Source organism: Vigna radiata, unplaced genomic scaffold (assembly GCF_000741045.1).
Source record: "Vigna radiata var. radiata cultivar VC1973A unplaced genomic scaffold, Vradiata_ver6 scaffold_169, whole genome shotgun sequence".
In the NCBI taxonomy this organism is placed as follows: Eukaryota; Viridiplantae; Streptophyta; class Magnoliopsida; order Fabales; family Fabaceae; genus Vigna; species Vigna radiata.
The window spans coordinates 826,497-835,751 of record NW_014542363.1 but is presented as its reverse complement, the minus strand read 5'-3'; the positions used below and the strand labels follow the sequence as shown (position 1 = coordinate 835,751).

Genomic DNA, 9,255 nt, shown 5'->3' with positions numbered 1-9,255 from the left:
GAAGAATCGGACATCTGAAAAGGGTGGTTGCTTGCACACCGGAGGATCTATTAGTGTGCATGAGCATGCTATTCGTTTGGTATGTAACTTGTACATTTTATTTCTTAAATTTGTAATCATAAACTTTACATATATTTATTAACAATTCATTTTGTTTCCAGTCACAGGAGCTTGGTCAGTCTGTGCATGTTGATGAAATATTTCAACAAACACATATTCGACAATCAACAGGGGACTTCGTGGATGAAAGGTCTAGACGGACTCATGTAAGTTTCTATTAACTCTATCACATTATACATTGTCGGTTTTTAAACCTTACATTTACNGATAATATTTATTCTTTTAACAGGAACAATTCCAAGCCAAATTTTCTCAAATCAGATCTGAGACTGCATCTGTTGGTGCCTCAGCATCTAGTCCTCTAGACCCTGCAGAGGAGGAGAGATTGAGAAACCAATGTTGGTTAGATGCTGCTGGTGGAAGATACAAGGGACGTGTATATGGCATTGGAAATGTCAGTTCCCAAAATGACTGTGTGGATAGTTATATCCGACAGACACAGGCATCTTCTTCCACTCAGCATCCAAATTCAGAAGAAATTGATAATCTTAAATCGCAGTTACAACAATATGGCCAGCAGCTTCAGATGGTTCAAGGCTTTATTGGTGTCCTCCTCCCATTCCTTCCACCTACAGCAGCTTCAGCTGCACAACAATTTTTAAACTTTCAAAATTCTCAAGGTCAAAATGAAGCACCCAATGACCAGCAAGCTCCAGATCAGCAAGCTCCAAATCAGCAACCTCCAAACCAACAAACTCCAAACCAGCAACCACCACCAGAAGATGGAAATGATCATATGCATTAGATATTTTAGTCCATTGACCATAGGCTTGCAAGAGTAAGCCTAGTGAGAATTAATTCAACTTGGAATTCTATTTTAGATGGATTCTACAATCTATGTTACTTTTAAATACCAGTTCTGCAACTGAGTTACAACACTTAATTTCAAATCTGTTTTTACATTCAACAGTACATGTTAATCACTAGAAATTTGTTTCCAGCATTTGATTCCATTTATCTTTCAGATTTGTAGCTTTGATTTGAATGTTGACTAGTGATTTCTGCTTCTAAATTTTAGTTCCAATTACTATTTTGCTACTGTTTCTGCATTATATTCATGCTTATGGATAAGAATCCTGCTGTTGTTGCCCGATAGCCAACAATTCAGTTTGAGAAGCAATAACAGTAGAGAGGCATGCATAAGGTTGATGTGAATGCTATGAATGGGGTAAACTTGTTCACTGAAAATATAATTTGATGATTAATAAAATTCTATATTAGATATAATAATGATTGTCCAGGTCTCTTTATTATGCATTGTGTTAATGAATTCTGGTTATAAATTGTGCTTATAAATTATAATGTTCAACAGCGTGCAACGTGATTTCACATACAAAGGAGATTGGATACAGGAGATTGAATATCTACATTATTTTTGTTAAAAAAAAAAATTACCAACCTTTTATATATAACAGCCTAATAACTCAAATATATATATATATATATATATATATATATATATATATATATATATAAATGTTTGTTAACTTGCATATGTCTGTTTTAAGTTGGTATATTTTAATCATATGTATAAGGTTTGTATATTACACTATGTAAATATTTTAAAAAATTAAAAATTACGTAATGTTTAGACTTCGTTTCATTCCCCATCGCCACCTTCTCCAAAACCGTTCCCCACCGCCTCCATTGTCGCCGCTTGTGCAACCACCAACAACCGCCACAAAAACCCAAAACCACCATAAAATTTCTAAACCAACGAGAAACAAAACTGCAATACACTAATCAAACTCACTAAGAACCCTAACCCCCAAACACGAGATAAAAAATTCTTAAAAACAGAACCCAGTCTCACACCAAAAACCAAAACGCGAACACCAAATCCTGTAGAGAAGAAACAAACAAAACAAATCAATGAAGGAAACCCCAAATCGCGAGCCTCATGCGTGAACAAAATACCCCTAAACCCCATTTGAAACCCTCGTCGTGAAGATACTGGCAGACGAGATCCTTGGGTTTGTTGCCTAAGGTGAGGAAAAATGTTGGGATGCTTTTGGGTTCATATACCATAAGCTAACTCAAAAAGAGTGTTAGGATGCGTGGATGATGCTGGGATGCGAGAGGACGTTACGGTGGAGACGATGGATGCATGGATGATGTTGTTGCAGAGAGACGATGGAGCTCGTCCTGAGTGGTGATGCGCTACGTGTAATCTCCGACGATGGCAGTGGAATGGATAACGTCCCAAATTTTACAATTTGGGATTATGGTTTTTGAATTTTGTTTAATAAGAGTTTGGGTTCCTTTAAGAGTTGGAATCTCAGCCGTAGAGCTACGATCGTTGGGGAAGGTGACTAGGTGTCACAATCCAGCATGGGTGAGCTTGCGGTGGTGGCATGATACAGTGGTAGAGGAGAGGTCGCAGACACCATAGAGGGGGATCCAACGACCTTGGTGATCAACTACCAGGTGCTTCTCTCAGCTATGCGGCAAGCAATTTGTGTTTTTAAAATTTAAAATTGACACGTTATATTTCACGTATGAGAAAAATATGACAATTCATTAAGTTTTGGCCAACGAGGTAGCTATACCATTAAAATTTTGACGCTGTATCCAAAAAGGATTAACTTGATCCGATTTTTCACAAGTTGGGATCACTTCAAACTTTTTGAAAAAGGTAGGACGATTTTGAATACAACCCTTCTTTCGAGGGACCAAAATAGGTATTAAGTCAAAATCTAATATATCATAGACTGTAAGTTGTAAGGTTAAGGGTATTTTAATAATTTTCATTCTCAAAACTAAAAAAAAAAGAAACCCCCAAACCCTTCACCTCCCTCATTCCTCTCAACCCTTTTCTCTTTCGTCTCTCTCACTCCAACATTTTCTCTGTCATCTTTATGGTAGTCCCAATTGAAAATATCATAAACACTCGCCTAACTCTAATATACATTCCTCACTTATCCAATTTGTTTCTCTCTCATCTCCATACTTTCCCTCACCTACACACAAGAATCTGCGACACCGCAATTTGTTAATCTTCTCTATTCGTTCATTTGTTTTCTAGTTTAATAACAAATTAATTGATGATGTTGATTTTTTATTGCAGAACTGTGTTATATATTTTCCCTTCTGAGTATTATTAAATTTGTAAAAAACTAAAGTCTACAATAATTTCAATAATTTCAAAACTACAACCTTATAAGTAGGAATATATTATAGTTTGGTGCTACAAGTTTTTTTTCTTCCTTTTTCATAATCAACTTATAAGTTTTTCATATTTCCTTTTTTTAAGGTTGGAGTTGCTATGAACATTAGAAATCAAGCTGGAGAAGAGGCGAGAATGCGTCAAAAGTATCATAATCCTCTAATGAAAACGAGTTTTCCAAATTATTGAATTGTAGACTTTAGTTTTTTACAAATTAACTTATAATCAGAAGGGAAAATATATAACATAGTTCTCCAATCAAAAATCAACATCAACATCATCAATTATTTTGTTATTAAACTGGAAAACAAATGAACGAAGAGCAACAAATTGTGGTGTCACAAGTTGTTATGTGTGGGTGAGGGAAAGTATGAAGATGAGAGAGCAACAAATTATGGTGTCGCGAGTTTTTGTATGTGGGTGAGGGAAAGTATGGAGATGAGAGAGAAACAAATTGGATAAGTGAGAAAGGTATATTAGAGTTAGGCGGGTGTTTATCATATTTTCAATTGGGACTAGTGTAGAGATGACAGAGAAAATGTTGGAGTGAGAAAGATGAAAGAGAAAGGGTTGATAGGGATGAGGGAGGTGAGCAAGGGTTTGAGTTTTTTTTTTAGTTTTGAGAATGAAAATTATTAAAATGCCCTTAACCTTGAAACTTAGAATTCATGATATATTAGGATATTTTTGTCTACTAAAACCCGGTACACATTGCTAAAATCTACCAACTGAAAAACAGGCATACGCAAGAAGGAAACCCTCGATCGTGAACAGAAAACCCCTAAACACCATTTGAAACCCTGGCCGCGAAGACACTGGCAGACGAGATCCTTGGGTTCGTTGCCTAAGGTAAGGAAAAATGTCGGGATGTGTGGATGATGATGGGATGCTTCTGGGTTCATATACCATAAGCTAACTCAAAAAGAGTACTGGGATGTGTGGATGATTCTGTGATGCAAGAGGACGCTATGGTGGAGACGATGGATGCATGGATGATGCTGTTGAAGAGAAACGATGGAGCTCGTCCTGAGTGGTGATGTGTCGTGTGTAATCTCCGACGATGGCAGTGGAATGAATAGTAGCCCAAATTTTGCAATTTGGTATTAGGGTTTTCGAATTTGGGTTTTTGATTGATCTGAGTCTGGGTTCCTTTTAGAGTTGGAATCTTGGTCGTAAAGCTGCAATCGTCGGGGCAGGTGGCTACGATGTCGCAATCCAGCATGGGTGAGCTTGCAGTGGTAGAGTGGCAGGATACGGTGTAGTGGAGAGGCCGCAGGCAACACATTGGGGGACCCAATGGTCTTGATGACCAGCCACCAAGGGCTTCTCTCAGCTGATGTGGCAAGCAATTTGCTTTTTTAAAATTTAAAATTGACATGTTATATTCCATGTATGAGAAAAATATGATAGTTCATTAAGTTTTGGCCAACGAGGCAACTATACCGTTAAAATTTTGACACCGTAACCAAAAAGTATTAACTTGACCCGATTTTTCACAAGTTGGGATCACTTTGAACTTTTTAAGAAAGGTAGAACGATTTTGAACACAACCCTTCGTTCGAGAGACCAAAATAGGTATTAGGGTTAAATATGCTTTTATTCCCTTAAGTATCAGTGATTTTTGGTTTTAGTCCCTACTCAAAACATTGATGTCATTTAATCCTCTTAGTATTAAAACATGTAAAGTTAGTCCTTAAAAATGGACGACGTCAAGTTTTGGTTGATCTGGTTAACGGTCCTGCCACGCCGTCGGCCAGCTTCACTGTTTTCTATCTGCCACGTTGCTTTTTTAACATTTGGAACGAGATTAACCATTCTAGCACGTATGTTGGTGACTTGATCTTTTATAAACGACATTGTAAGAAAGCTTAGGGTTATCGTGATCTGAGTTGGGGGCAAAGAAAGTTGCGGTGGACGTACATATGAAGGTTGGAGTTCGTCTTCTTGAGGAGGTAATTTGATACATATTGTTTTTATGTTTTGCGTGTGAATTTAAGGATTGGGGATATAGGGTTTGGGTTGGCACAAAAGGTGATGAAGGGATTTCTTTCTTGTAGTGAAATGAAAGGTGACAATGCAGGAAATGGTTGGACGCGAAGGACAATTGGTTCGGCAAAGTTGCAAAGTTGTAGATCATCTTCACGATTACCATCTAAAATGTGTGCTTGTGTTGAAACATTGTTGCTTTTTAAGGCAACTACTGTGAAGAACAAAGGAAGACTATTTTATAGATGTAGAAATTGGGTAGTAAGTGACTAAATCTTTCAGTTTATGTGCTAAAATTTATATTAATGGTGTGTTATTTTGGTTGCAGAGTAATTCAAGTTGTAATTACTTTGAATGGAATGATGAAGAAGTTTTTGAAATTCAAGGAAAATGTGAAGAACTTGAACTGTGTTTGGAAAATGAAAAAATTGTACTAGATCTAAAGAAGAAAATCAAGAAGTTGAAAAGGAAATTAGAAGAAGAGAAGAAAGTTTGGAAAATGATGTTGTACTTGTTTGTGTTGTCATGGGCATTAACCATTTTCTTTTCTATTATTTTTTATTGAAGATGAATTGTAATTAAGATTTATGATTGAATAAAATGGGGTAGTTGAGTTTTTTTCCATATTAATTTTGTACTGTGATTGTTCTGTGTGCCCTGGTTTGTGAAGACTGATATGAACAACAACACTGGACAATTAACCAATGAAGGTTTATCCAAGCATTACAGTGACTGATATCCCCCAATGTGATGTTACACCTCAATAAAATTACATGAAAGGAATCCTAGCTTTCCTTGATCTAATGTTACCAGTTTTCCTTGATCTAATGTTACCATAACATATGCAATTAAAATTCCTGAAATGAGTAGGCATCAGCAAAAGAAATGCTCAAATGCCAACCCTTTAACAATAATACAAGACGAGCATGAGCTTTTATCTGTGTTACTGATAACCACCATTCATTCTGAATCTTGAATAGATGGAAACAAATAAAGGTATGGCAAACCAGTTGAAGTGCCAAAGTTTCAACTCCAATAAGTTAGCGAGGACAAATAACTTCTACTATGGAGCTCACAAAAATGTAGCTTAGCCAAGGTAGCAACAAAACACCAGGTCGGTCATAAAACATTCAAAGCCACTTTGTATGTCTTTTGTGTATGTATTTGTAAGAGCAAAGAGTAACAGAATGAAATCAACTTGGGCACTCATGATTGCAAAATGACTGATATTATTTCCAATTTCCATCCAACTTGCCTTATTCCTAACCTGTCAACCATCAAACTCAGTATTGGGATACCGTGTGTGTGTGTGTGTATATATATATATATATATATATATATATATATATATATATATATATATATATACATACTAGGTATGCATAGACATTTAAACAGGCACCCCAAATGCAACAAGCAACATTTAAAATTTTAATCTGCAGCAGTATTAAACAGGCACCCCAAATACAATCCATGTATTACACATCCTTAAAAGTCAGATAAAGATCAATTAACACAACAAAATAGAACCTTCATAAAGTGTTGAATATTTATGGATTAAGGATTAAATGTAAAGCAACCTGTAACTTGGTATAATGTAAAGCACTAAAATCTGAGATACATGACACAAAAGGTGGTCCCATACTATTAAGTAATTTAAGTGGTCCCTTACCACTGACAAAAAATATTTTGCAATCAATAGTAAAGTAATTAAAGTGGTCCTTGCCAACTACATCCTGCTACAATTTAAAAGCAGGCACTGTAATCAAAGTACTACCTACTACTATTGCTCCCTAAGTGGGTGTGAAAAACAAAATACATTAAAATAAGGGTGTTGCTACATCAAATCTTCAAGTGCTACTAGCTTGGGACCTTAGATGTTGTGCACCGAATAGTCTTGAGGATGTTCTTCTTCCAGCTTGGTGACTTGATGCAGGTCCTGCTCCACTGAATGATGGTCCAACTTATGTTGTTGTTGGAGGTCCTCCTAGTTGAGAAGTCCCCCTTCTTGATGTTCCTCCTTCTTGTGACGTTGATGGAGGTGCTTCTGCTTCAGATCTCGTCCTGCTACCAGATCCTGTTGCACTTGAAGTGCCCCTTGTGTTCTATAAATAGAGTAAGCGACATTAGAATCCATGTTGTGAAAATAATTATGAATTAAGTGAAGTTGTAAAAAAGTGATTTTGTACCTTATTGTTGTTCTTTCTCCTTTTACATGTTCTTACATTATGACCAAATTCGTTGCAACTACTACACTTCATAATATCATGCTTCTTTGACAATTTTGTATGACTCACATATTCATCCGCCTCTCTTCTTTTTAGTTTTTTAGGCCTCCCATGGGGTGTTTTATAAATTGGAGGCAGTAGTAAGGGGGTGTTTTCAGAAGTAGACCACATTTGTTGGCCATTTATTGGAACAATTTCAGGACCATAACAAGCGACATAAGCTTCTTTCTTGTAATAAGGATGTACATATTCTTCAGGGTTTTCTACTTTGTAATTTATGGAAACAATAGCATGCCTGCAAGGTATTCCTATTAATTCCCAACTGTAACATCTACACGAATGGTTACTTAAGTCAACTACAAACTTATCCATTGTAAACCCGTGAGTGACTTCAAATTTTGCAGCTCCTGCCCAAGTTGGAATCCAATTTCCACTCTTCTCTACTTCCTTATCAAGCCTTTTTCGTGGTCTAGGCATTACAACTCCAGGATATGTCATTGCTTTTTCTCTAAGTGTTGCAAACCGTCTCATAATGTAAGTTCTAATCCATTCCATCATAGTGATGATAGGTTTGTCTCTAGCTAGGAAAATTGTACTATTAAAGGACTCAGACAAATTATTTATCAACACATCGCATCTAGGATAAGTACTAAATGCATTTTTACACCAACACTAGGTTGGAATACCTAGCAACCAATTGTATGCATCAATGTTAACAGTTTTCAACTCACCCATTTTCATTTCGCAGTCCTTTTGAAATGTAGCCTTGGCAGCCCCCATCATGAGATCTCTAATCAACACTCCTCCACCAAATATCTTCTTGTAATTGTTATACAAGTGCCTTAAGCACAATCTATGTTCCACTCCATCCAAGATGTCATCAAAAACTGTCATTAGTCCCTATAAAATACAAAATGTATTGGTCATTAGTTAAAATGTGATTGTTACAAATTAAAAATAGGAAAATAGTCAAATCGAAATACCTTTTGTTGATTAGAAATGAACACCCAACATTGACAATCAGTGCCACCAATATCATCCAAAAGCAGTGTCGAAAACCATCTCCAACTTTCTTTGCATTCATTTTCGACCAGTGCAAAAGCTAGTGGGAAATATTGATCATTGGGGCCAACTGCCACCAACAATTAACCACTATATGTTGTCTTCAGATGATAACCATCTACCCCTATGAAGGGCCTACAACTTCCTAAAAACCTTGCTTACACCCCTCTAAACACATAAAAAGAGCCAAATCTTGGGTGCAAACTTGGTTGGGGTTGATTCACTTTAATTTTAAAAGTACCATACTTCACTCTTAGCAATTGCCCCACATAATCATATAGACGAGCATATTGTCTTTCTCCATCACCAACCAAAGAATCCAAAAGCAATTTGTTTGGCCTTTCTAGCTTTCCAAGCAGTGATACCAACACTGAATGACTTCTTAATGTCATCAATGATTTGGTTGACAGTCATGTTAGCCATATTTACAAACCTGTCAACTAATACTTGTGCAATCCAATTTACACTTGCACTTTTGTTTCCAAAAACTCTTCCACATCTGTGTCATCCAACCAAGGTTTTCACCCTAAATGTTTGCTTGCCTCCTACCTTGCTAGCCATAATAACAAAGCCACATTTGTTTTTACAAACTGCCTTTACTCTGGTCAGATCATTCTTCACAAACTTAATCTCTTTTCCATTTAATACACTATGCTCCATTAGTGCATTTTTAAACTCCTTCAATGAATAGAA

The 9,255-nt window shown here is 36.4% G+C and overlaps 1 protein-coding gene across 1 annotated transcript; it reads right to left on the bottom strand.

Moving 5' to 3' along the window:
- Positions 1 to 7,236: 7,236 nt before the first annotated feature.
- LOC106779847 lies at positions 7,237 to 8,954 on the bottom strand. The gene is made up of 5 exons (XM_014668059.1): positions 8,804 to 8,954; positions 8,484 to 8,632; positions 8,187 to 8,400; positions 7,498 to 8,081; positions 7,237 to 7,377 (listed from the first exon to the last, which is right to left on the bottom strand). Exons 1-5 carry the CDS (start codon positions 8,952 to 8,954, stop codon positions 7,237 to 7,239), a joined length of 1,239 nt encoding a protein of 412 aa, XP_014523545.1.
- Positions 8,955 to 9,255: the final 301 nt, after the last annotated feature.

Bases quoted from the DNA above. Each gene is read 5' to 3' on its own strand.
- LOC106779847 (XM_014668059.1), bottom strand. From the start codon at position 8,954: ATGACATTAAGAAGTCATTCAGTGTTGGTATCACTGCTTGGAAAGCTA. The intron at 8,401-8,483 runs GTATTTCGATTT...TGTATTTTATAG, and splicing joins TCATTTCTAATCAACAAAAG to GGACTAATGACAGTTTTTGA. The intron at 7,378-7,497 runs GTAAGAACATGT...CTCTATTTATAG, and splicing joins GCAACGAATTTGGTCATAAT to AACACAAGGGGCACTTCAAG.